The sequence below is a fragment of the Mollisia scopiformis genome (assembly GCF_001500285.1).
Source record: "Mollisia scopiformis unplaced genomic scaffold LY89scaffold_37, whole genome shotgun sequence".
In the NCBI taxonomy this organism is placed as follows: Eukaryota; Fungi; Ascomycota; class Leotiomycetes; order Helotiales; family Mollisiaceae; genus Mollisia; species Mollisia scopiformis.
The window spans coordinates 86,114-109,685 of record NW_017263617.1 but is presented as its reverse complement, the minus strand read 5'-3'; the positions used below and the strand labels follow the sequence as shown (position 1 = coordinate 109,685).

The following is a 23,572-nucleotide window of genomic DNA, read 5'->3' as shown; positions in this document are numbered from 1 at the left end:
ACTCTCTGTGAGCTCAGGGGGTCTGTAGTGGTGTTTCCCCAAGATTGTCCAACTGCGCTTGCCAGTCTTAGTGCGAAGATAGATATATATCAACGGGTGGCAACATGTAGCCCACTTGTTGATGGGGTCTTGCGCAAAATATTAAGTATGTCCTTAGCTGTTGTCCTCTTTCAGCATTAACACTTTCGAAGATACCACTTCATTCGTCCATACTTCAAATCCATATCCCTTCATGTCGAATTCAAAGCTTCTTACTCCAAACCTTGACTCATACGCAACCAACAGCATCGCGAAATCAGTCTCCATGAGCAGAGGATTTCATACTGGCTCAGGTGCAACATCTCTCTGGAAAACTCTGTCCACAACAGCAGCATCTGGAGCGGTTCCCAGGCCGAGAACAAACCATTCAGAAGATGCTATGCTGTCATTGGTACTTCTGTGTTCCCTCGCAAGCTCTGAGGTTCCTCTGGATCTCATCTCCCGTGGAGCTAGCCCTCGACGACGTTGGAACGCACACGGTGGGATTGAAGAGAAAGATGCCCTTTATATCGCCCTTTCTTCTGCATTGGTTGACTTGCTCTCAAGTATTGCCAAACTGGATAACGCTTTGTGCGAACTTGTGTCACTGTCGGCCATTTCAAAGAGTTCCGACGAGACTTATATGGTGAATCGAGCCGTTCAAGCTCGCGTTTCTGACAGCCTACCCCCCGAGCTACACTCTTTTTGGAGACTGCAGGCTCTAGTCGTTGCGTATCGTTCAATTCCATGGAAGTATCTCGAGCTTGGGTAAGTATTAAGCTCCTGCTGTTGTCACAGGTGCTGATCTGTTCTAGGCCCTTTGGTGTGAGAGAGTTGTTTATTCCGCATCTTCGGCACACTCTGCAGGGGGTTCGAAATCATGACCATTTGATCGCACAAGCTACAGCAATGACATTGTGCGGATTCATAATCATATTAATTTTACTTGAACCTTAATATCTTGCTCCGTTATGTGACCACGGTATTCTGAGTTCGAAGGAGAACACACCTACCTAGATGCAGACTGCTGCTACAAGTACTGTTGTTTTAATATACTTACTCAGTTACTCAATCGACAGAACTACGAGAGTCTTCTAAGTATTTCCTAACGCGGCCTAGCTCTATGCACGGACGCTCGCTTGCCATCCACCCCCATCTCATTCTCGGTGAACAACACAACACAGCCTTCAATCTCTCCTCACTCATATTTGGAGTATATTCTCCACGGTAGCTCCGCAAAGCCGTGGAAAGCCCCGGAAAGGAGAAGCATCAATAGTCACTAATGTCATCTTATCTAGGCGGCTTGGAGGTCAGCAGTCTCCACCTCACGGGATCGTCCGCAACCCCTCCTCAAAACTCGCCGAATCTCAAGATTCTGGTCTTTCGGAGACCCTTTCCGCGCTCGAAACGTTGATTGTATCTCTAGCCCCTCGATCTTCATTTTGTATGGACGCCTCGGGTTACTTGAGCTTACTAGCAACCTGCTGTTTATGGTCTCTTCCGTGTTTTCTTGCAGAAGTCCGCCTAGGACCATCATCGGCCCATGGATCATGGAGAATATGGCTCTGGAGAAGCTCTAGAATCTGGTCCTCCTCTCGCGACCTCTCGACCCGTGTCTCAGGAAGACAGTCTCGATGGTCCTGTGATCTGAACGGGATCATATCTGGACTCTCAGTACGCTCGAGACTTGTGTCATTTGCACCGACGAGTGAACCATCGTCTCTCCTTCATCGAGTCTCTGCCAGTTCGGCGGATCTACGTTCACGAATGTTTCTCTATGAAGAGCACCAAAATGGAAATATTCATGTTGATCCCAGAGAACGTTACAGTCGTCCGAATAGCCTAGCCCCATAATTACACGAGAACACGGCCGTACTAGCTTGGTTGACGGTGCTACATGTGTCAACTGTCTGCGGTAGCTTGCAAATCGTCCTATCTTCGGTCCAGTTGAGCCACGGGTGGCCTTGACCCTGTTGGCGATCATTTTTCGTGCACCGGAGGGACTTTACTTCCGAGACGCACTCTTCCGAGACCTGATTGGCCTCGAATCCCGGAGATTGACAGGGGCATACATAGAATTGAGCCAAGGGGCACATCATGTTTCTGTCGTGTACAGCTCCGTGCATACAGATGAGCCAAGAAACTAATTGAGTTTCTCTCGTCTGGAGTCCAAAGTAAGCACGGTGTTTTTGGACTTGACGTAAAAGATTACATTAATGCTCCAATTGGCAAGGCAGCACATTTTTCCAGACATCATTGGTTACCGAGAGGCTGTTCTCGGTTCTAGCGCCCCCCACCAGACCCTGATCAACCCGGCCTCAGGAGTAGCGTGGCTCGTTAGCCTTCTTGGCGGGGCTCAGCAAGTCGCTAGAGTCGCAACGGTCAGCACAATATTTGCAGCCCAGTTGTTTCGGACTCCGACGGCAGAGAGAACTTGCTGCTTTCCGCGGAACTTAGATTACGAGACAGGAAAATTGAAATAAGAGCTATGTTCCCACACCTACTTCTTCCTTACTGTCGCTTGCAAGTATCATTTTCTTCATCACACCTCTACATTACCAGGGATATTGCCAAAGACAACATCCAAGATGACCTCTCTTTTCACCGCTCTTCCCCATGATGCTGACACAGCTGCCCTCATCATTCCTTCACCCCAGTTTTCTGCTACTCTGTCCCATGGAGACTTGTCCCGACTTTCACTCAAGTTTCAACAAAAGCTTGCCAATACCGGCATCTCCCCAAGACACACCGTCGCGCTCGCATTACCCAACAGCGTTGAATTCGCAGTTGTATTCTTAGCAACCACCTTCCAACGAGCTAGTTCAGCACCTCTCAATCCTGCTTATACTCAGGATGAATTCGAATTTTGCCTCCAAAGCTCCAACGTCCCTTTGATCCTACTTCCAAAGGGCGCTGTAGCAGAGAATGGCGAAGCAGTTCGTGCAGCAACCAGATGTGGAACAGCTATGGGAGAGGTTTACTATGATGGCTCAGAGGTGAACTTGGCGATCATGGATTTCGGAAAGACAAAGAAGAGAGTCGGTGTCGAGGTTGAGACGCCTTCGGAGAGTGATGTAGCAGTCATTCTCCACACACGAGAAAGCACCGGACAACTGGAAGCTGTTCGTTTCCTTTCTTCCTATTACAGAATGTCTCAGAACTAATCAATAATCACAGATCCCATTGACACACCAGGTCATTTGCTCGACCATCACCCAAGAGATCGCAACTTACAACCTCGCGCCCACCGACCGATGTCTCGCCATAATGCCCCTGTACCACATTCACGGTCTCCTCGCCTGTTTTCTGGCTCCGCTCTGTGCATCCTCATCTCTAATCCTGCCTTCTCGCTTCTCTGCCCAAGACTTCTGGTCCAATTTCACCACATATTCGGCAACATGGTACACAGCAATTCCGCCTATTCACCAAGCAATCCTCCGATCTCTGCCGAACAAGCTGCCCAAGATTCGCTTCGTGCGAAGCTGCTCAAGCTCACTCCAACCGAATGTTTTGAAGCGAATGGAGCTTGTGCTTAATGCTCCTATCTTGGAAGGAAATGCAATGAGCGACCTAAGTCACGATGCTGCTTCTGCACCAACTACATCACCTATCTCGCCAACGCAGAAGCCAGGCTGTGTAGGAAAAGCTCAAGGTCTCGAAATGCAAATCTTGGATTCCAATGATCGTCCACTACCTCGAGGACAAACTGGACAAGTGTGTGTTCTGGGAGCTAGCATCGTACCCGGGTATACAGCCATCAGCAATCTTCCTGGCGTTACGAAATCGGGCTATTTCAAGACTGGAGATACTGGGTATATCGATGAAGAAGGCTATCTCTTCCTTGTTTCTACGAATAAGAAGAGGATGAGCGTGGTTGCTAATGAGAAGACGTATGCGCTTCAATTGACGACTGAAGAAGTTCGGGAGGAGGAGGAGGAGGTCGGAGTGAAACATGAGCAAGGGTATTCAAGTGATGAGTCTGATTCTTCAGAAAATGAGAAAGATATCAAGATTGTAAAGAGGAGGAAATCCGGTTTGCCTAGATTGTTAACTTCTTGTTTTCGTTGAGCTCTGAAAAAGTTTGGGACATTGAGATGGAGTTTGGTGTTTTACATATACCCAAGTTGTATTGTATTATCATATAGATCCAAGTTGTAATAACATACTTTCTTCCACGTCAACCAAGCTTCCAAGTCATCCAATCATCTCCCCCAAGATTACAGATCCTGAGACGGTTTTCACATGACTTAGTCATGAATCATATCTAAGCTTTCTTTTCCAGAACCCTCTTCAAAGTTTCCTCCAAATCCTCCTTTGGCAAGCCCAACCTATCATTCAACAAACCCTTCTTAGAAAAGTTATTCACGTTCCCATTACCATAAAGCGCAGCCGTGATCTCTTCACTGCCGAACCAACCGCCTTTCAATCCCAACCCTTCCCACTTAAGCCGAACCAGTTCCTCGACCTTTGCATGCTCAACCTCAAACTTCTCTCCCGTAGCCTTCTCCAAAGCATTCAAGACCTGTGTCTGCGACACCGTAAACGAGTTCACGTACACATACTTATTTTCCGTCTCCTCCAAATGCCCAGGAAGGAGCACAGCGGCAACAGCCCGTCCAATCTGCTCGATATTAGTAGCTTCATACTCATAGATCCCTCCATCAAAAATCAAGGCTTTCCTCTCAGGTAGATTCCAGCCCTGAACACGCGGTAATGCAAATGTCCAATCAAAGAACGAGCCAACGCAAATAGCCGTCCAGCTCAACCCCTCCTTCTCTTTGGTTCTCAGATGCGCGATTGTGTCTCGTTTCCCTTTTGTAAGAGGAACGAGAGTTTCGACTTCGGGAATGGAAGTGTCGATTCCATATTCGGAGGGGATGAAACGTTTGACACCCGCGGTGACTGCGGCGTCGACGATGCTGGATTGGAGAGAGGTTGACATGGTTGCTATTGCTGAGATGATGGCATCCTGGCCTTGGAATGCTTTGATGAGTGAGGTGGGAGAGTAATCTGTGCAATGGACGGTGATGTCTGATGGGAAAGTTGAAGAAGAGGATTCGCGAGTTAGGACTGAGACGGCGAAGTTGTTTGCCAGAAGAGAAGAGATGACAGCGGGGCCAATGCTGCCTGATGCGCCGATGATCATTACGTTCTTGATGGGAGAAGACATGATGCAAGTAGGTATGAGTGCTTTATAAGAAGAAGACGTATGGAAATTGCAGATAGATATACTTTCACAGTGGAATGGGAAATTGCAAGCAGGACAACTCGAGAATACTTATACTACTTATTTCAAAACTGGGGATCCATAACACAGCCTAGACTTCCAGAAGTTGACACATCTTACGGACGTACAAGCTGCCCTGCACTCTGAAGATATATTGTTTAGTGATAGTGTAGTTATCCGAGAGACAGCGGAAACGCGGGGGAGAGGTGGAGGCAGGCGGAAACTAAAGAAAATGAGGCTTAGTGAGGGCACAGTTGCTGATCATCCCGTCCCAAATAGTATTAGTCTCCACTCGGCTATGACTCTCGTCGGCTCCCAATCCTTGGCTGCATGATATTCCATAAGCAGTATCTCTCGTCGTCGAGATCCTCATCTCTTCACTCCCCTTCCGTCTACAACATCTCAGCGTTTGTTCCTGCTCATGATGGAATCTGGTCAAGTTACTTTAACAAAGGCATGCATTTCATGCATCAAAGCGAAAAGGAAGTGCTCTCGGACTCTACCTTGCCAACGATGCACCTTGAAGCAGTTGAAATGCAGGTACAAGAACCCGCCTGCCTCAGCGAGTGGAAACTTGTCTATATCTGGTAATTTCCAACCCGTCTCCGCTAATACATCACGACGACTCCGTCCACTCAACAATGTTCCCGAAAACCACAGCGCTTTCGACTTCTCTGCTCCATTGTCACTTGATCACCTACACCTCGAATTCCCCAAAGTGATCCTCCCAATGGATAGATGCACCGTCTCCTTTCTCCGAAACCACCTCCTCCGCTTTCCCGGGACCTATGTTCGAAGTGGTGGAACCGTATTCATGCATCCCCGCTTGTACCAAGAGCAAAGCCTCCCACACGCTCCACTCTTCACCACCTACACTCTCTGCGCTATCTACACCCAACTCACATCCCAAAACGTCCACATCGTCCACCAAGCCATTTCCACAACCACAGCCGCTGTCCTAGACGCCATATCCAGCGCCCACACCTTCACATCCCACCTCGCAGCCCTCCAATCCCTCATCCTGCTCCAGATCCTAACCCTCTTCTCGCATACTACCACCATACCTCCGCATGTTAGGAAACAAGCAGAGGCTCGGAACCCTTTACTTCGAGCCATGATCCACAAATTATACAACCTGGCACCGACCTCGCTCCCTTCATCCATGTCCCCCTACCAAGCCTGGATCGTGGGCGAGTCACTCCGTCGAACATTACATATCGCGCACATGATCCTGGGCGTCCATTCCGTTTTGAACTCTGGGACATTCACACTCACGCTATTCGTGGAAGCTTTGCCGTTAGACAAGAATGGAAGGATGTGGGATGATGTATGGACGCCCACTCGGAGTCATGGATGGATTGGTGGCGGTCAAGAGCGGGGACCAACGACGAGTGATCTGATAAGTTACAGAGAGCTTGTCGATGGTTGGGACGGGGGGGAGATCAAGAAACCGACGTTGTTTGAAGAGATGTTGCTCGTTGCTTGTAAAGGGATAGACGCTTTGAAACTTGCTTGAAGTTGGTACGGCATACCCTCTTGATTATTTACTTAATGCAATGGCCTGTCTCATGTGCACTGGCACAATCGTCGGCTTATGATGCAGACATGATAATATATACGTGCTGGCTCAAATGATTCTTGTGTCTTGCTATTCTGTTGTGCTTTCTAGCTTGGTTGCGCCTTCCTGAGGTCGTCGAATGAATTACTCGACGTCATTTCAAAGCTCTTCTGGCTCAAAAGCCCACCAGCAAGAGAAACAATTAAATCAAAAAGTTTTGGAGATCTCTCGGGATTTGATGCCTCATGGAATCTCTCAACAGTACCTCTGTATCGACAATGAGTGGGAAACTCACAAGACACTAAATTCAATGACCGCGAGGAAAATTAATTCATGGAAATTCATTCTGCATCATGTTACCACGGCAAAAGCAAAGCCGATTTTCTGTCTCTCAAAATCATTTCCATGCAACGCTATGCTCGCTATCAAATCCATATGCCCCATTTTCTCCACGCTCAACGCCTGCAAATGCTCTCACGCATGGTCGACCACCCTGATCAACTCCTGCAACGCATACGACCCGAACCCAATAGAAGAAACAAGTCGACAAACGAATAGAGAGAATGCAGTGCCAGCCGGAAGTCCCAGGGCTGGTTCGGCAACGGAACAACTAAGAGTCCAAGGCGCGAGCCAATTTCTCGAAAGCGGATTCTTCGATGGCAAGGTCGATAATTTCTTCCTCATCATCTACAGCCTTGTCACTAGGTACCGACTCTGAAAGCTCCTCCAGCGGAGAATCATGCAGGTCGATATTGACATCTTCCTCCTGGACTTCTGGAAAATCCATCAAATCTGCCAATTCCTCCAAGGGCTTCTTCAGATCGGCAACCTCTTCCCGATGGAGTTGGGCACCAAGCTCGAAGTTGTCAAGACTTCTATCTTTGCGACCAACAGCAACATCGGAGCCAGTCAAGAAATCAGGAGATTCTTTGACAAAGTGCCAATCGTTGAGAGGAGAATTGCTGCCTGCCTGAAACTCATCAGCAACTTGAGCAGCATGGTGGGGATCAATCAAGCCCTCGAGCTCGGTTCTGGGCACGACATCCTCCACACCTGTACCGCCGGATAGATAATCGGGAGTAGGATTAGACATGTCAAATTCTGTTGCCAGGACTGCCTCTCCCGATCGACCCATAAACAGTAAGTGATCATCTTCGAAGATGTGCGCCTCATCAATGCCGCCTTCGTCGTCGGAGTCATGGCCTTTTCGGAACAAGTCAAGCTCCTCGCCTCGGTGAACAATGACACCATCTTCTTGTGTGATGAAGTCGTCCATATCGAGGAGGGTGCCTCCATGTCTTCTCTTGGACGGTCCTGGGATCGACACAGTTGCCATTCCCAGGTCCTCCAACTCATCAGAGGCGTCAATGCCGGTAGCAATACGACCCAGCTCCTTCTCAAAGAGCCATGGGAATGTGATCAAGGGCATGTACTTCGGCTCCATCTTGCGTTTCGGAACCTGCTGACCACTCACTAATTTCGTATCACGGCATTCAGCCAACGCAATGTCCAATTCTTCCTTCGTGACCTTGTACATGGCAGCTACAAATGGTCCAAGAACGTCGAAATCATCGCCACCCGCCTTGTGCCTACAGACAGCTCTGAACTGGTCCTTCAGCCCCTCGGATAGTCTGGCAATCTCCTCCTGTAGCTTATAACCACTACCTACACGAGGTTTGGATAAGACAAACGTGGACCAGATCTCGAACTCAGTTCTGACATCTTGCTGCGCCATCAAACGCTTCATAGCAGTATCGTACTGAGTTTTTACTTGGCGAGCTGACTTCAAGGTGGCATCGTTCAAACTGTAGGCCTGTAGAATGCGCTTGTCGAAGGGTTCTTGCCATTGGGGTATGAAATTGACGGTCTCTACCTTATCGTAAAGCTGACCCAAGATCTTGTTGGAGTGGTAAGTTTGACTTTCGGACTTGAACTTCTTCTCCATGAAGTGGGGCCATTTTCCGGGTCTCAGTCGCTTAGGCATCTGAGCGGGATCCCCTGTCTTGACATAGTCCACGGCTTTCGAGTGCAATGCGGCGAGTTCCAAGCCTATGTTCTGTTAGCTCCATCAGTCTGAATTGTAAATCATGCTTACACTTCGTATCCTTGACGCTCATATGCTGAAAGTCTGCATGGGCCAAATGTGCATGTGCAATGGTAGGAAGAGAGTCGTTCTTCATGAAGCGGACGAAGAACTTCATTAGATCCGTGATCTCAACTGGCTTACTAAGCTCCTTTGGCTTGGGGGCAGTGTAATTCATAGGATCACAGTTCCACTCAGGAGGTCTTAAGTTTTCATCCCAGATAACGAAGAAGTCATCTCCGTCCAAGTCTCCACCAGAACACATGCTCGGAATATCTCGATCTCCGCCGAGGGGGAATACAACGACGTCTCTAAGATGATGTAACGCAGGAATATTGACAGCTTGGACAACTCTTAGATCTCCTGGGTGCAACGAAGGATTTCGTCCAACCAAACAAACACCTTCAATCACGTTGTATTGGCTTCGATCGACCTTATCGGGAACTTGGATGAAGATCTGAGGCAGATCTTCCTCGGCAAATTCTTCGCCATGGGCAATCTTGGGTTTCGTGTAGCCTCGGAGTGTTCCAGTCTCGTCAACGCAACCAAGGACGAACGCACCATTATCGACGGTAATTCTAGCTTTCTCCTTCAGCAGCTTGTTAGACCATGATCTCCATAGATGAAGCAGAGACATGACGAATGGATCTCTCTTTGCCATGAAACCATTACGGATCATGGTAGCGATGTTGATTGTCATCTGATTATCGTCAATCTCTCTCAACAGCAAGTCTACTGCCTCGTCGTCGTTGTGCATAGCGCTTTGGTACTTCGCAAGCTGTTTAGTAAGCATGTCTACGAAGACTTCATCCGCAACTCCAAGTGAGGACAAGATAGTGATTGTCTGCCGATTGAGCGTAGCAGAAGAAAACTGAGCGCAGCGAATGATCTCTAGACCGTTGTAGACTGCCGTAAATTTCTGCTGGCTCTTCCTAATATGTACCTCCTTATCCTTTGCCTCGGGCCAGACAGCGAGAATGCCTTTACAGCCTCCAAGACGGAATTGAAAAGCGGAGGGCGCGGTCGGAGCACGGACCTTCAGTTCTGCAGCGATAATCTTAGCAAGAAATGGTGATATCTTGCCAACTCCGTCTGTGAAGCAGTACTCGCCTCTTTCAACGTCGGCAATCTTGATAATGTCGGGAGCTGAAAGACCTGGGATTGCTCTCGTAGTCGAAAAGCATTGCCCCAGTCTTGCTGCGTATTTTGCGACTACAGGGATGTGGGAGAAATTTCCCATCCACTGACGAATGTCGTTGCAGGATAGATGCTCTGTTGGGCAGAAGAAGTATGCGCCATTTTCACGAAATTGAGAATTACCAAATGCCAAGAACTCATAGTGGCGGTCTCCGATCTGGATACCATTGTACAAAGTTCTGTACACACGCGTGAAGAGTTCGTCGTTCCTCTGCTTCTCGGCACATGCGTTGATACGGCCCTACTACAGTCAGATAATGATTTTGCAAATATCAAGAAACCAACCTCAGACAACTCATCAGTAAATTGTACTCTGAGGAATCTACCGTCCAGATTCTCACGAGCATAACGTCTCAGTACTCTATTTGTGGTTTCAACGGTCGGAGAGTTGAAATAGATGGTGCTGGGAGTGATAGTAGCTTTCCGAACGTAGGCGCAGTAGTGAGGAATATCAGTCTTTGCCGAGAACGCTAATGCATCGGGATCATCGAAGATCGACATAGGGTTGTAGACGCGCTTGTCCTGGCCTGCGACGTATTCCATAATATTTCTTGCCTGTGCAGGATCTTGGGCCGCAAGATCTGCGAGCTTTTTCACGAATGGAGCAGAGATATTGTACTCGTTGATATACTCGTGTGAAATACATACCTCCAGTTGATACCTAACTTCGAAGGGCAACGCCATAGCGCCAGCTAAGGACGACAGCTCAACAGAAGCTTGCTCTGACTTTGGTGGATCAATCAACCCCCATAGCTCGGCAGGGCGCGCAGGAATCTTTTTTGGAGGTGAAATCTGGACGATGCCAATGTTGTAGTCTTGAAGTGCTTGTTTAATCGTCTCAAACAAAGCTGTCTCATCTCTGCGTTCACTGAATTCGAAGAGATACGTCGTCCAACGGCCTACATTATTAGTGAGTACATGTCAAACAGGGTTCATTGATGCAAGGGTAGGACTTACCAATATCGATGACTGGTTGCTCCTTGTGGAGAGTCACCTTGGCAGTCTGGAGCAGGTATGGATTATAAACAAGATCAGTTTGACGGTACCACGTGTCGTATTCGTTCCATTGGACCTGCTCATCAGAGTGACAAGATCTCTCATCCTGGCGCTTTCGATAATATTGAGGAGGGTGATCCAGTGTGATGAGCAAACCAAAGATGCCCTTGCCCTTGTTGATCTCTAGTCGATGAATAGTCTTCAATTGGGTGAAGGGAATTTCGATTCGGTATTTGTTGACACGGTGGAAAGCGTTGTACTGATAATCACTAGTAGTTTGTGGAGATCCTGGATCGTTGAATTCCACGTTGAAAGTGGCAACGATGCGACTCTTGCGGAGGTCGACACAGAAACACAGATCATTTGATTCCGTGGGAGTAAGCTGATGATGAGGCATCATAGATTGTTTGTCGATCATGATTCCAAAGTGTAGTGCTCCAGCATACATCTTCATAGAAGGCTCGTAAGAGACCTGGGGCTTAAGTGGGCTCCGAATCCGAAGTCCACCTTCCCGTCTTTGCACGAGAGAAACGTGGACAGAGTAATATTCGTCTCCTTTAGAGGACACGACAAGATACCAGCCTCCCTTCTCGGTCCAGAAAGGCTTTCGCGGAGGCGGAGAGAACCTGACCTTCGCAGTGCCGCTCTTATTGCCATCTCTATCGGTGATATCAATCCAAGATATCTCACCTTGCGTGCTAAAGTTTCGCCACAAGTTGTATGTTGTTTCATCATGTCGAAGGTCTCTGATGATGACGGTCAACTCATCCCAGTTGCTCCATTCGAAGGTAGGCTTGAGAGCTACTATTGGACCTGCGAGAACGCTGCCACGAGGGCGAGACGCAGGAGCGATTTTGTTATGATTTTTATAACCATGATTGGTCTGATACATGGCTGCGGCTACTCATTGTTAGCTGGCCTGTCAGATCTTGGAACGGTGAATAGATCACCTTCTGTAAGATAACCTCGGGAAGAAGTAGGTAGATCCAACATCAGAGCCTGGCAGATGTCAATGAAGTTGAGGAGACTTGGTTATTGATCAAGCTAGTACTGCAGACATCTCCGAGATGTGGAAAGGTTTTGTACTCCAAGCAGATCACTAAAGTAGGGTAGAAGAGTTGGGAGTGTGCGAAGTCAATCAAGAGGTATGCTTGGCGATCGGGGTAGTTGCAGATACCGACTGATGGCCTGATCGATTTGTCAATTGTCAGTGGTAAGATCGGATTTGATTGTGTAGGAGGAAGGGATTGGTAGGAAGTGGGCAGCTGTTGATGTGGTTGAAATAGGATGAAGAAGTTAAAGTAGCCAAGACTAAGTAAGACTTGGTTGGAGGTGACAAAGTGAATGGGCTTGAGAGATTGAAGACGAGCTCAAGGGTTAGGAGGGAACAGGTGAAAGATTGTAAACAGTGTTCTGCAGCTTTCTGGCAAGCTGCAAGCTGTAAGGGTAGTGATGTGTTTGACCTGCCTTGTGCGACTGTCGGTTCACAAGTGCGGAATAATCACAAGTAGAAACAAATCACCTCTGTCCTGGTGCGAAGGTGTACTGCGGAAAGACTTGTTGAAGAAACAAAAGAGAGGAGGCAGAATAAAGGTGGCCTCTCCATCGGGGTAAATAGCGGCCGAAATTGGCACGGGCGCAAGTTTCAACTGATCTTTGGAACTATCAATAAAAAGCTGAGAAACATCAAATTGTTTCTAAATGAAAAACTTCTTCAGATATTTTTGTAGGATTCCTGAAGACAGAATTTCTTTTCAAAAGTTAAACGTCGAGAAACAATTAATTTGGACTTTGATGTTCTCGCGAGCCAAAAAAAAGGCCGCTTTTTACCCCGATGGAGAGCGATTGGTGCCAAATGAGGAAGGCGGTGAGTACTTAGTCAAAGTATTTAATCTTAACACCGACGTAGCTCTTAATCCTGAAATGGAAGCCTTGTGTTCTTTGGCACTGTTTCTCAATCATCTTACAGTATGGAGTTTTGCAAACGGACGGAAGTCTCATGCACTTGATTTATACTGCAATTCAAGTACCCCAAAATTTGAAGTCTTGCACGACCACCGCTAGCTATTGTTCGAAATTGACAACAAATGCTTGAGAAACCTGAAAATCAGTCAAGTACATACCTTCGAGGCAAGAACCGAACAAGAGAACAGCACATCCGAAATTGCTTGGACTTTAGTCATAGAACAACAAGATGCAGTATTATCAATCTTCACGGATTCCGACAAGTTGTGTGTACCATTAAGTTGGAAGTTCAGTGTTGAGCTTGGGATCTCTGACAATGATTTGGGGACTTCCTCGGATTCAGCAGACCTGCTTCTGGATCACTCGAGCGCTACTCGAACGGATCCAGATTGAAGTCGTTCTGATGCTATATCGCGAGTTTGAGAATGCTACTCAACGACGAATCATGCCCTGGAACCAATGTGGACAGATTGATGGCTACCTAGGCCTTATTATGTTGGTCGTGTTGTCCTCTTGCTGAGTCCAACTATTCAATGTCTCATACTACTTAATCATACAGATCTGCAAGGATTCTCTGACTATCACAAGCTTAAGGAATCCACGCTTGTCGACGACTTCAAATGGTCATCATGCATCTTGACTTTCTCAGACCGGCAAAGCCGACAGCCGATAATTGTAGTGCAATCGTTTCCGGCAGGATTGAGACGGCTGCATCCAGAACGGGCAGGTTGTTCGTTACTCTCGGCTTGATTCCGAGTGCCTCGATCCTTCGATCCTTCGCCGCTCCGTTTGAGCCTGGGCCTGGACCACCAATGGCTACCCGAAAGCTGAAATTTGCATACAATCCGGCAAGGAGAACAAAGATGTGGGGTACAATCTCTATTTATCAATGTCAAAGAAGAAGCTTGTCATCTATCAAGATATCGATAGGTAAAGCAGGACGAGATCCAAGTAGATGCTCTGCGTGGGGGTTCTTCACCGGGATCCTCGACATACCATGCTCGTCGCCAAGATAGAGAGATTCGCACGAAAGAACAGGTTTGCCGAGCTCAATTGAAGACGACGACGACGACGATCTCGAAAAAGCAATCAATTCCCCCGGCACTTCCCCCCTCACCGTTAGACGCCACGTCTACGCCTTGGAAATTCCAGTACCACGTTGCACCTTTCTTGTCATACCGACTTTTCGTCGGCGCTCTTAGTTCGAGCAAGTGCATATCTTGCGCTAAATCAAATCCTCTGCGAACCGAAGGATACATTTGATTCGAGGCAGCTATTAGGAGCTGTACCAAATGGCCTTTGAGAGACACTACATCTGCGGTTGAAACGTGGTGCCTCTGTATCAAAGCAGGATGGGTTCAACAGACGGCCTCGCATTTGGCGTCACTGAGTGGCAATAGTAGGCGATGGTGAATATTCTTTTGCGAAGGGGGTTTGTGAATGATACCGAGGAAGGATTACCACACCCGGCAGCGCTATCAGTGGACAAACTTGAACGTACATACGTTGTTATATTGCATTTAACGGCCAAGGTATTATTAGTTTACAGAGGGGCAGTGATGGCTGTAGTCGGGCACAGCACATCATGGGCCTACAACCATTGTTGTCAGACAAACATCAAAGAACTTCGCATCATCGCCAGATATCCATTTCTGTTTCATATCCTTTAGCCCTGCAGGCTGCACAATAATCATCAGGATCCATCCACCTTTGATCAAGAGTTGCCCTTTTTAGCCACTCTGCACAACGGGATTCTAGGCGTTGGTAATGTTCCTCTGAAGTTTTTGATGCAGTTTCCAGACCCGCAACACCAATGATCACCTCCACATGTTCCTTAACTTTGGAAAACTTGGTTAATGCAGCTTGCCCCGTCCAGCCAGCTTGGATCACATTCGTCAGAATCTCAGCACCAGCTCCAACAGTACCACAGCCCTCAAGCAATTGAGTCTCAATTTGCCGAACTTCCTGCACAGAGTACACGTTGGCGAAGGGGTCAACTCCAGTGAGGATATAATGAAGACATGTAGCTAAACCAAAGTGGTCTCTTTTCACGTCCGCTGCGTAATCATAATGGTGTTGTGTCGTAGCAGAGCCAAAGTCGAATAGTTTGAGATGGTTGGATGAGTCGACGGCAAGATTGCGGACGGCCATATCGCCTTGGGTGAAACCAAGCTCCTCCAACCAGCATATACCATCGAGAAGCTCTCTGACCCAGCGATGACATATCTTCTCATCCGCATTAACCCACGTTTGCTCCAAAGGTTGTAAGCGTTCCAGAAACAGACAGTCTGATGAGTCTACCTTTAACCTTCGAGCAATATTGGGGTGTCGTCGATTAGCCGCCGCATCGTACCTTGCCAATTCTCTCTCCATTGCAACGAAGCTTCGAACTCCATGATTTATATAGAATATTGCGTCGTCATCTAGATCGTCTGGAATAATGTATTGAAAAGGCAGCTTGATTACGATATCGCTATCTAGGGCATAGACAAGACCCTGAGAGGGAGCTTGCCCGATACTGAGACAATGGCCTAGTTCGTCGAGGAACGGAGTAATGAACTTTAAATTGGCCATATTCGAAGAGCCGAAGATTTCGATTCAATGGAAGAGGGAGTCGTATATATATAGTATACCGGCGGGATAGAGAAATAATGATGTAAAATGGAGTGAAGAATAGCCCCTTTTGACGTTTCAGATTCAGCGTGTGCCGTACACGTGATAATTCAGCAACGTATGCACCTTCCCTCATTCATTGCATGTTTTTCGTGACTTAATCATATCCATGAATGCATTCACCTCGATTACTCCGCTTTCTGACAAACGCCTATGCTTGATGTTGGTTAAATTGATTACTCCTCGATACTCTCGACTACTTGAACACTCCAAACTCTAGCACAACCAACATAACGCTAAAAAGCCAGCTGACCGTTCAGAGGTTGAAAAGCCAGTTTAGTGTGTAGCGCATGCAGGGTCGACTCCCGACTCGTCATAAACCCCCGTCAATGCTGACACTTAAGGGCACTGTGCTGCAGGTTGCAGGTGAGAAGACGGCAGGCACCCTTGGCTTTGTTTGCTTTTCTCCTTGGAGTGCTGGTTTTTGAATACCGCCTTCTGCTGCACCTCAATGTCCCTGATCGGCATGCTTGAGGCTCCACGTCCAGTCCTTTCCCTCGTGTCACACCCTTATTTCTACCTAACGTGACACCTGAATCCAAGAACGTAGATAGTTTCCCTTGAAAAAGAAGAACGATATTGTGGAGAGAAGTTAGCTGAAAAACGGGTCATCATTCACAGCTGAACAAAAAACATAGCTTGAGGAAGAGAAATCGTGTCTCATAAAAATGCTAGCATGAACTTGGCCTCCCATAATGCATCGCCCCGTGAGGAGGATGAGTCTAGCAACCACCATCCGAGGAACCAGAACCCCGGTCCGAAGAAAAAAAACTGGTGCCCAAGCAAGGCCCGAAGTGAAAGTATGTAGCCTCCCATCCCATGTTGTTCATTTACACAATGTTCTTTCGAACCAAACAGCCTCCCCGAAATTGTGGCTAGATCGGTACATCCATGATCTTGCCAGGATTCATGATCCAGTGTGGATCGAGGGCCTGTTTGATGCTCTTCATCACACCTAGTGTATCAATTCCAACCTCCATCAGCAAAGCTTCTTTTTTGCCTATGCCAATACCGTGTTCGCCCTGTGTCAAAATGTTAGTGAAGTTTCAAGGGGTTGAATGGAACAAGCGTACCGTGCAAGTCCCCTCCATTTCCAGTGCTCTGGCAACCATATTTTTCACGCACTGTTCTACCTTCTCTCTTTCTCCTGGCACAGTCTTGTCGTATAGGATGCTCTCGTGGAAATTCCCATCTCCAATATGGCCTAGAACACTGGCGAACAGGCCCAAGTCGTCCATTTCTTTCTTGCTGATCTCAATGATATCTGCCAATCGGGAGAATGGTACTGCCACATCTGTAGACCATACCTCGCTGCCTTCTTTTCTCATTGCGAGCATAGACCACAAGCTTTCTTTTCTCGCAGACCAAAGAAGCTTCTGCTCCTTTGCGTCTTTAGCGAACTCGAACTCGCCTCCTCGATGAGCTTTCGCAATAGCTGAAACCATCGCAATATTCTCCTTGACCCCGGCCTTAGTCCCGCTGAACTTGAAGAATAGTGTTGGAAGCTCTTTCCATTTCCGAGGCGCAGTTGATCCGGATAAGTTGACAACTTTCATCTGCACCTCATCCATGATTTCCATAGCGGCCACTTGAACTCCAGCCCTCATGACACTTGCAGCAGCTGCAGCAGCATCTCGAATCGAAGGGAACGTGACAACAGCCACAGAGAACTCTTGTGGAACAACAGCCAGCTTGAGAGTGATTTCCGTCACCAACCCCAGCGTTCCTTCTGAGCCAACAAACAGAGAGTTGAGGTTGTATCCCGCAGACGTTTTTCTGGGCCTCCGCTTCGTCTTGATGACCGTTCCATCTGCGAGTACGACTGTCAGATTGATAACCCAATCCTTCATAGTTCCATATCGCACTGCATTCGTGCCCGAACAGTTCGTACCGACCATTCCTCCAATCTTCGCACTTGGTCCGGGATCTACAGGGAAGAACAATCCAGTCTGTCTTTTCGCCAGCTCATCATTCAGCTCCATCCAGCTGACACTTGGCTGAACCACGATATCCATATCTTCTTGATGCAGCTGCAGGATCTGATCCATGAACGCAAAGTCGACGCTGACACCTCCGAATGGAGCCGAGAAGTTCCCTTCTAAAGATGAACCTCCAGAGAATGGAATGATAGGAACGCGGTACTTGTAACAAATCTTGGCGATTTGGGATACCTCAGCAGTGGTCTTCGGGTAAGCGACTGCCACAGGTAGGCCATCGATATTGGTGGATGACCATTCTGAGTAACCATGTCTGTGCAGGTCCTCAGAGTCGGTAGAGATGGTATCTTCGTCGCCAGTTGCTTGACGGATTTCTTGTATGGCCTATACATGGTCAATTCTCAAGAGATTCATACTGAAACCTGTCTTGCGAAAGTTGGACAAGGATTGAGTTTATTCTGGCGAGATTTCGTCCACTGGAGATTCAAGCTCTCCCCTAATTCGTGAGCCGAATGCGGCAATCATTCTCGCTTGACAACTTGCACCCCACTCTTGAATCTGGCTCGCGCAAACTTAAAATTGTATGAAATGGGAGGAAAAATGCAAGAAACATGTAACTTACGGCTTCCATATCTCTGATGCTCGCATACTTCGGTTGGACGAACTTCTGCGGATTCGAATAATCCCTCAACTTCCCACTCTTCTCCTTACCCTGCCACCTCGCAACCGCCCCTGCAGCCACAGCAGAAGCACCCATCAAAGCCAACACACTGAAACCCGTCCATCCTCTCTTGCTGTTCCCACCACTTTCCGCCTTTCCTCCAGCTCTGCCACTATTCCATCTAATCTTCGTCGCCGGGCCCGAACTCGAAACTCGAGATCTGGACGGCGGGGTGATGGAAGTTAATGTTCTCGTCGAAGCGAAGGGGCGCCTCGGCACAGCGAGAGCCGACCTCATGCAGACAGACATGTTCGAGACAAGGATTTGGGCAGATGCAGATCAGATCTTGCAAGCCCATGTGCGCATAAGAAAAATTGTTCAACTAGGGCAGTGATCGATGTTCGAACAACCCACAACCCAAGCACAAAGATCCGATGGCACCACTAAGCTAATCGCCGGAAGATTTTAAAGATGAAAAAATGGAGAAAGGAAGGTCATATAAAAGTATGTTTCTTGGGGAAGACGTCAGTTCTAGTTGTATGCTGGAAGCGGGGCAGTTGGTAGTTACTTAAAAGGCACTAGGTGAGGGGTGTCGTCTTCGTCTCTTGTCGCGCTTAGCTGGGGATCGGGAAGTAGTGTGAAGATATAGTGGAAGAAGTGCTTAGTTGAATGTCACTGCCAGTAAAGGAAGATATCGCGGACCAAGTGGAGCAGAGGAGGCCAGTATGGGTAGGTTTTAAGTCGTGGTGTCTCCGGCTCTCGCTCCGGAGGCCCTATGTTCGATCTGGTCCTGGCTTTATCTGGCACTTGGCACCTATTGATGATGGGTGGCAGTGTAGCGTGGACGTTTCTTCTGCTTTTGCCATGGATGATATAATGACGGGATTGGCAAAGCAAAGCCGAGGACAGGCAGGGCCGGGCGAGGGAAGGGTTGATGATGATGTGACAGCAGAGCTACCGTAGTCAAAGGATCCTCAAAGCTGTCAGTCAGGTCTGATCAGGTCAGGTCAGGTCAGGTCAGTCCAGAAAGGAGGACAGCAGTTTCAGGCTCGAATTGGACCTGGACACCCTTTTAGATTCCGTGCCCATGTGGTGTTCTAAAGCAGGTCGACTCAAAGCGGCTCCATGCGAACCAGTACATATTGGGGAACAGCAAAGCAGACCGCATCGTCAAATTGGTTTTCATCCTCTTTTGCGGTATTATTACTGTCCTATGCAGTGTCTCTCAAGGCGTCCGAGTAGGCACGCCATCCATGTCATCCTCTTACTCGTCCTGCATCTTGTGCCAGATGTCCAGGCCTGCATCGTGAGCTCATCCCACTCTTTTATCGTTACCGTATCATAAATCACTATCTCTATGGTCGCTGTGGGACAGCAAAAATAGTAATGCGAGAATCAGCAATGACTGGACATATTGGCTACCCAGGCCAATAGTTCCATACCAAGCATGTATAGAACTTACTCGAACAATTGCAGTACCGGTGTTCCTTCTCCGAGTATTGAGCCGGGCAAGCATCGAGTACCAGCTTCGTCAACGTGCAACAACAAAAACAACCCCCCCACGCCACATCACAATGAATCCGAGGGGACACGTGCTGATACATATCCTGTAAGCCTCCAGAACGCCGCAAAAAATAATAGATGACGCAGAGGCCTGTCTTTCCTTTCTCACCACCGCAGAAGCCACCTCAAGTCCGTCAGGTTACGATCCTCCCCCTTTTTTCACACCGACCATCGTAGCACAGAACATTTCTCTCCAAGCCTTACAGAGTCTCACAAACCCAACAAACCCCAGGTTTCAACAACTCACGAGACACTTTTCCCCTCTCGCGTCCCCTCTGTCCTACCATCAAAACACCTGCAAGCCCCTCATCTCTTACCTCACAAAAACCACCCTCACACTCTCAATTCTGCAAACGTCCAGATTCCCTTGAACCCCTCAAATCACGGGCCCTGGAACCATCCCGAAAACCTAAGAGATGATCTGACTGATCGACACCGCCTATCAAAAGCCCTCTGCAAATGACCCTGTCAAATAATTCCACCTAGTCCCTGATCCCGGAAACCGACTCGCATCACCACTCACATCAGCAAGCTAGACTCGTGATCAGAAAGAAAAAGGAATATGCAGGAGATGTTGGGTGTCGGTGGACTGCAGGCACAATAATGGCGTTCGATTACGAGGCGAGCTGGTCACGATCGCAATAACAGGGATAGGCGTGGGGTCAGACTGAGTGAGCGGAAGGATGGAATTCTTTTTGGGGTTCTGGCCTGCTGGCATGCTTGTCTTGCTGGAGTGTGCGCGGGGAGCCCATCCTTTCTGGACGTGGCTGCATGATTTATCACCGAGTACGCAATACAAAGGGGAATTCCCTTCAGAAGACCCGGATCTCGGGACGCAGATTGGGAGGGATTGCTTTTACATTCGTTGGTATTGGTCTCAACTAGCGGTGTTGCGGCTGCTATGCTACTACCTGCATCTCAAAGCGCAAATTTTTCCCAAAGCACGGAAAAAGCCCAAGTACTCCAGACCATGAACCATATCAACCCTCCATAGCCAAAGCAACCGAGAAACACATTTACTGGCCGGCAATGGCGTGTGCACGTCTGCGGTCTCTCTCCTCTGCGATGGTAAGCTTGACACCCTTGCCCTTGGGCAAAGAGATCCATGGCTTCTCTGTACCAATGACGAAGACGTTGCCCTCACGGGTGGCGAAGGAGTTGTCTATGGCATCCTTGATGTGGACGATGTTGAAGCCTCCATCGTGACGTTCTCGGTGAGTGATGATACCAACACGACCCATGTTACGACCACCAGTGACCATGGCAATGACACCGGTATCGAACTTGATGTAGTCTTGGATCTTGCCGGTAGCAAGTTCGATTTTGACGGTGTCGTTGACCTTGATGGCTGGGTCAGGGTAACGGATACTGTACACAAAACTTCGTCAGCATTTCTGGGGGAATTTGTATAGCAACCGTTGATCTAGCTCCAATGGTTCGTATTGTATCGACCAAAGCTTGGACCAACGGCTGAATGATGTCTGACAGAACTTACGTTCTAGCATCGTGCGTGACCAAGAATGGGATTCCGCCTTTGCCTAATTGCACACGCTTGACCTTCCCGAGCTTGTATTCGGCCTCCTCATCTTGAATTCGGTGGACGGTGAAGCGACCCTTGGTATCGTAGACGAGACGGAAGTGCTCCTTGGTCTTCTCGATGCTGATAACATCCATGAAGCCGGCTGGGTATGTGGCGTCGGTTCGGACCTTGCCATCGACCTTGATCAGGCGTTGCATGACAATAGCCTTGGTCTCGCGCGAGTTGAGGGCATACTTTAGACGATTTCGGATGAAGACGATGAGGGGCATGCAGTCGCGGAGCTTGTGAGGACCGGGAGATGGGCGAGGAGCATAGGCACCAGACAATTTGTCCAGAAGCCAATGCGATGGCGCGCTGAGACGCTTTTGATGCTTCTTACTGCAGAAAAGAGTATGGTCAGCCTTGATGAAAAAGAGGATTGAGCGCAGAATTGATTTGAAAAACGGCAGTTCAACAAGTCCTGAAGAAATGCTTGTAGGTTGTTCGCAGAGATCAGACACAGTCGAAGCTGGAATGGTGGCAGGTTCTCCAAAAGAGAATCTTGAAGCTCAAGTTCCACCGCTCAAAGTCATGCTATTCCGTGCTCTTGAACTCGCAAATCTGCAGTAAACAATTGGAAGGAGTACACTCACGGTCCCTTTCCCATTTTGTCGATTAATGTGTATCGAAATGGGGTGTTGTCGGTCGAAGTTGTCGCTGGAGGTTGAAGTCGCGAAAAAGTTTGTGGAAATCAGAGTTGTGTGGATTTCGCTTAGCCTAACTAGATCGAGACAAGCTTAGATGCTGCATTCACGTGATGACTGTCTACTTTGAGACATTGTAGTATTAAAGATTTCTCCCGCGATCTCTAGCGGTTCGGAAGAAGATGCAGACTGATGTTTATTCTCATTGAGAGGTACATTGGTGGAAAAGCTAGTGTTGGTAGGTCACGGTGTCACTACATCTTGCCATGAACAGCACACCAAAAAAGTATGAAGCATCTGGCATATCTTGAAAGCTACTACATGCCGGTATTTTGAGTGGTCTAAGGAGAATCAAACAATAGGTCTGGTGCTGAAACAATCAATCTGACATCCCAGAAAATAGATGATCCATAAAATCCTCACAGCTTCTTCCCCACTGCCATAACAAGCTTTAGTTCGGACTTTACCTTACCATCCTTATCAGCAATCTTCTCCATTTCCTTTCGAAATCCTTCTCTCGATTTGTCGATCAGATCAGGCTTCACCAACTCCGCATACCATTGTGCAGTCCACTTCCCTTTGCCCAGCATCCCTTCAAAGGTTTCATCTGCCTTCTTGACATCCAGCTCCTCCATCGATCCCTCATACGCCTCGGTCACGAAAGTCCCAGAAGCATCCAACCCAGCATCGGTCAATAGTTTGCGAACCTTGTCCGTGCTATCTGTCAGAGAATGATTGAAGAGGGGGACTTTCAAATCCTGTGCGACTCGATCAAGGAGGACGTTCTTGATCAATGTGCCTCCACTCGGAACGTCGAATATCAATGTCCCACCCTTCTTGAGCAATTTTGCCCAACCTTTCACAGCTTCTGCAGTATGCTCCAAGACCGGAACAGCAGAGGCACAAGTAACAATATCGAACTTTCTTTCTTCGATGCCGTCTGCTTCGAGTCCTTCGACGTTCTCTATATCGTGTTCTACAAAGTTGATCTTCAGACCCTCTTTCAAGGCTTTCTCCCGAGCGATTTTGAGAGAGACTGGACTGATGTCAACTCCAATGACAGTTCCTGATGGACCGGCGTCTCTGGCAGCAGGGATCGTGACCGCTCCTGTGCCGCAAGCAAGATCTAGGACTTTGAAGCCAGGTTGGACTGACATCCATTTGATGTAGTCGGCGGCTTGCTTTGGATGGAAACCAGTCTCTTGGTCGTAGGTAGGTGCTCGTTGATCATATCTATCACGAATGGCAGCAAGTCGAGACATAGCGGTGAGTGTGGAAATATGATTGTCGAGTCTGAGAGTTTACAGACAGAAGCAAACGCTGAGATTGAATGTTGGAAGGAGCTTCTCTGAGGATGACAATTAACTCCTTTATCTTATTTCAATATTGGAAGGAACTTCTCTGAGGATGAGAGTTGACTTTTTGTGGTTATGGTACGGGGGGACTTTAAGCTGTATTGTGCCTCAAATTG

General features: G+C 48.1%; 10 protein-coding genes across 10 annotated transcripts; 4 read left to right on the top strand and 6 right to left on the bottom strand.

Moving 5' to 3' along the window:
- Positions 1-232: 232 nt before the first annotated feature.
- On the top strand, positions 233-975 carry LY89DRAFT_677915 (uncharacterized protein; the record flags this gene model as incomplete). The annotated part of the gene is made up of 2 exons (XM_018213712.1): positions 233-786; positions 834-975. The coding sequence occupies 2 exons, from the start codon at positions 233-235 to the stop codon at positions 973-975; spliced, it is 696 nt and encodes a 231-aa protein (XP_018061650.1).
- A 1,631-nt stretch (positions 976-2,606) lies between these two features.
- Positions 2,607-4,163, top strand: LY89DRAFT_702428 (acetyl-CoA synthetase-like protein; the record flags this gene model as incomplete). The annotated part of the gene is made up of 3 exons (XM_018217252.1): positions 2,607-3,140; positions 3,196-3,908; positions 4,088-4,163. 3 exons carry the CDS (start codon positions 2,607-2,609, stop codon positions 4,161-4,163), a joined length of 1,323 nt encoding a protein of 440 aa, XP_018061649.1.
- Positions 4,164-4,282: 119 nt separating this feature from the next.
- On the bottom strand, positions 4,283-5,282 carry LY89DRAFT_660555 (isoflavone reductase family protein; the record flags this gene model as incomplete). The annotated part of the gene is made up of 1 exon (XM_018212556.1): positions 4,283-5,282. Exon 1 carries the CDS (start codon positions 5,186-5,188, stop codon positions 4,283-4,285), a length of 906 nt encoding a protein of 301 aa, XP_018061648.1. The 5' UTR covers positions 5,189-5,282.
- Positions 5,283-5,635: 353 nt separating this feature from the next.
- LY89DRAFT_725807 (uncharacterized protein) lies at positions 5,636-6,848 on the top strand. Its single transcript, XM_018219005.1, has one exon. It carries the CDS (start codon positions 5,667-5,669, stop codon positions 6,759-6,761), a length of 1,095 nt encoding a protein of 364 aa, XP_018061647.1. The 5' UTR covers positions 5,636-5,666; the 3' UTR covers positions 6,762-6,848.
- A 539-nt stretch (positions 6,849-7,387) lies between these two features.
- On the bottom strand, positions 7,388-12,301 carry LY89DRAFT_361884 (RdRP-domain-containing protein). The gene is made up of 5 exons (XM_018207003.1): positions 12,030-12,301; positions 11,041-11,979; positions 10,369-10,982; positions 8,899-10,324; positions 7,388-8,852 (listed from the first exon to the last, which is right to left on the bottom strand). Exons 1-5 carry the CDS (start codon positions 12,070-12,072, stop codon positions 7,414-7,416), a joined length of 4,461 nt encoding a protein of 1,486 aa, XP_018061646.1. The 5' UTR covers positions 12,073-12,301; the 3' UTR covers positions 7,388-7,413.
- A 2,249-nt stretch (positions 12,302-14,550) lies between these two features.
- On the bottom strand, positions 14,551-15,682 carry LY89DRAFT_691758 (uncharacterized protein). The gene has a single exon (XM_018216403.1). It carries the CDS (start codon positions 15,616-15,618, stop codon positions 14,677-14,679), a length of 942 nt encoding a protein of 313 aa, XP_018061645.1. The 5' UTR covers positions 15,619-15,682; the 3' UTR covers positions 14,551-14,676.
- Positions 15,683-16,592: 910 nt separating this feature from the next.
- Positions 16,593-18,411, bottom strand: LY89DRAFT_702424 (uncharacterized protein; the record flags this gene model as incomplete). Its single annotated transcript, XM_018217251.1, has 3 exons — positions 16,593-16,739; positions 16,791-18,038; positions 18,277-18,411. The coding sequence occupies 3 exons, from the start codon at positions 18,409-18,411 to the stop codon at positions 16,593-16,595; spliced, it is 1,530 nt and encodes a 509-aa protein (XP_018061644.1).
- Positions 18,412-19,423: 1,012 nt separating this feature from the next.
- On the top strand, positions 19,424-20,451 carry LY89DRAFT_361739 (uncharacterized protein). The gene is made up of 3 exons (XM_018207000.1): positions 19,424-19,621; positions 19,715-19,924; positions 19,999-20,451. Exons 1-3 carry the CDS (start codon positions 19,569-19,571, stop codon positions 20,339-20,341), a joined length of 606 nt encoding a protein of 201 aa, XP_018061643.1. The 5' UTR covers positions 19,424-19,568; the 3' UTR covers positions 20,342-20,451.
- Positions 20,452-20,686: 235 nt separating this feature from the next.
- On the bottom strand, positions 20,687-22,105 carry LY89DRAFT_725803 (putative 40S ribosomal protein S4-B). Its single transcript, XM_018219004.1, has 3 exons — positions 22,051-22,105; positions 21,374-21,796; positions 20,687-21,246 (listed from the first exon to the last, which is right to left on the bottom strand). The coding sequence occupies exons 1-3, from the start codon at positions 22,062-22,064 to the stop codon at positions 20,895-20,897; spliced, it is 789 nt and encodes a 262-aa protein (XP_018061642.1). The 5' UTR covers positions 22,065-22,105; the 3' UTR covers positions 20,687-20,894.
- A 589-nt stretch (positions 22,106-22,694) lies between these two features.
- Positions 22,695-23,345, bottom strand: LY89DRAFT_553773 (S-adenosyl-L-methionine-dependent methyltransferase; the record flags this gene model as incomplete). The annotated part of the gene is made up of 1 exon (XM_018208338.1): positions 22,695-23,345. A coding segment is annotated over one exon (651 nt), but the record flags the coding sequence as incomplete, so codon positions are not given.
- Between the last annotated feature and the right edge of the window lie 227 nt (positions 23,346-23,572).

What these genes read in the sequence shown, in the direction of transcription:
- LY89DRAFT_361739 (XM_018207000.1), top strand. Translation starts at nt 19,569, where the DNA reads ATGTCATCCTCTTACTCGTCCTGCATCTTGTGCCAGATGTCCAGGCCT. An exon ending in CAGATGTCCAGGCCTGCATC is followed by an intron (nt 19,622 to 19,714) that starts GTGAGCTCATCC and finishes TGCGAGAATCAG; the next exon opens with CAATGACTGGACATATTGGC. An exon ending in CACGTGCTGATACATATCCT is followed by an intron (nt 19,925 to 19,998) that starts GTAAGCCTCCAG and finishes CCACCGCAGAAG; the next exon opens with CCACCTCAAGTCCGTCAGGT.
- LY89DRAFT_725803 (XM_018219004.1), bottom strand. An exon ending in GTCACGCACGATGCTAGAAC is followed by an intron (nt 21,247 to 21,373) that starts GTAAGTTCTGTC and finishes TTTTGTGTACAG; the next exon opens with TATCCGTTACCCTGACCCAG.
- LY89DRAFT_725807 (XM_018219005.1), top strand. Translation starts at nt 5,667, where the DNA reads ATGATGGAATCTGGTCAAGTTACTTTAACAAAGGCATGCATTTCATGC.
- LY89DRAFT_691758 (XM_018216403.1), bottom strand. Translation starts at nt 15,618, where the DNA reads ATGGCCAATTTAAAGTTCATTACTCCGTTCCTCGACGAACTAGGCCAT.
- LY89DRAFT_361884 (XM_018207003.1), bottom strand. Translation starts at nt 12,072, where the DNA reads ATGTTGGATCTACCTACTTCTTCCCGAGGTTATCTTACAGAAG. An exon ending in CCGAGGTTATCTTACAGAAG is followed by an intron (nt 11,980 to 12,029) that starts GTGATCTATTCA and finishes AACAATGAGTAG; the next exon opens with CCGCAGCCATGTATCAGACC. An exon ending in TTACTGATGAGTTGTCTGAG is followed by an intron (nt 10,325 to 10,368) that starts GTTGGTTTCTTG and finishes TGACTGTAGTAG; the next exon opens with GGCCGTATCAACGCATGTGC.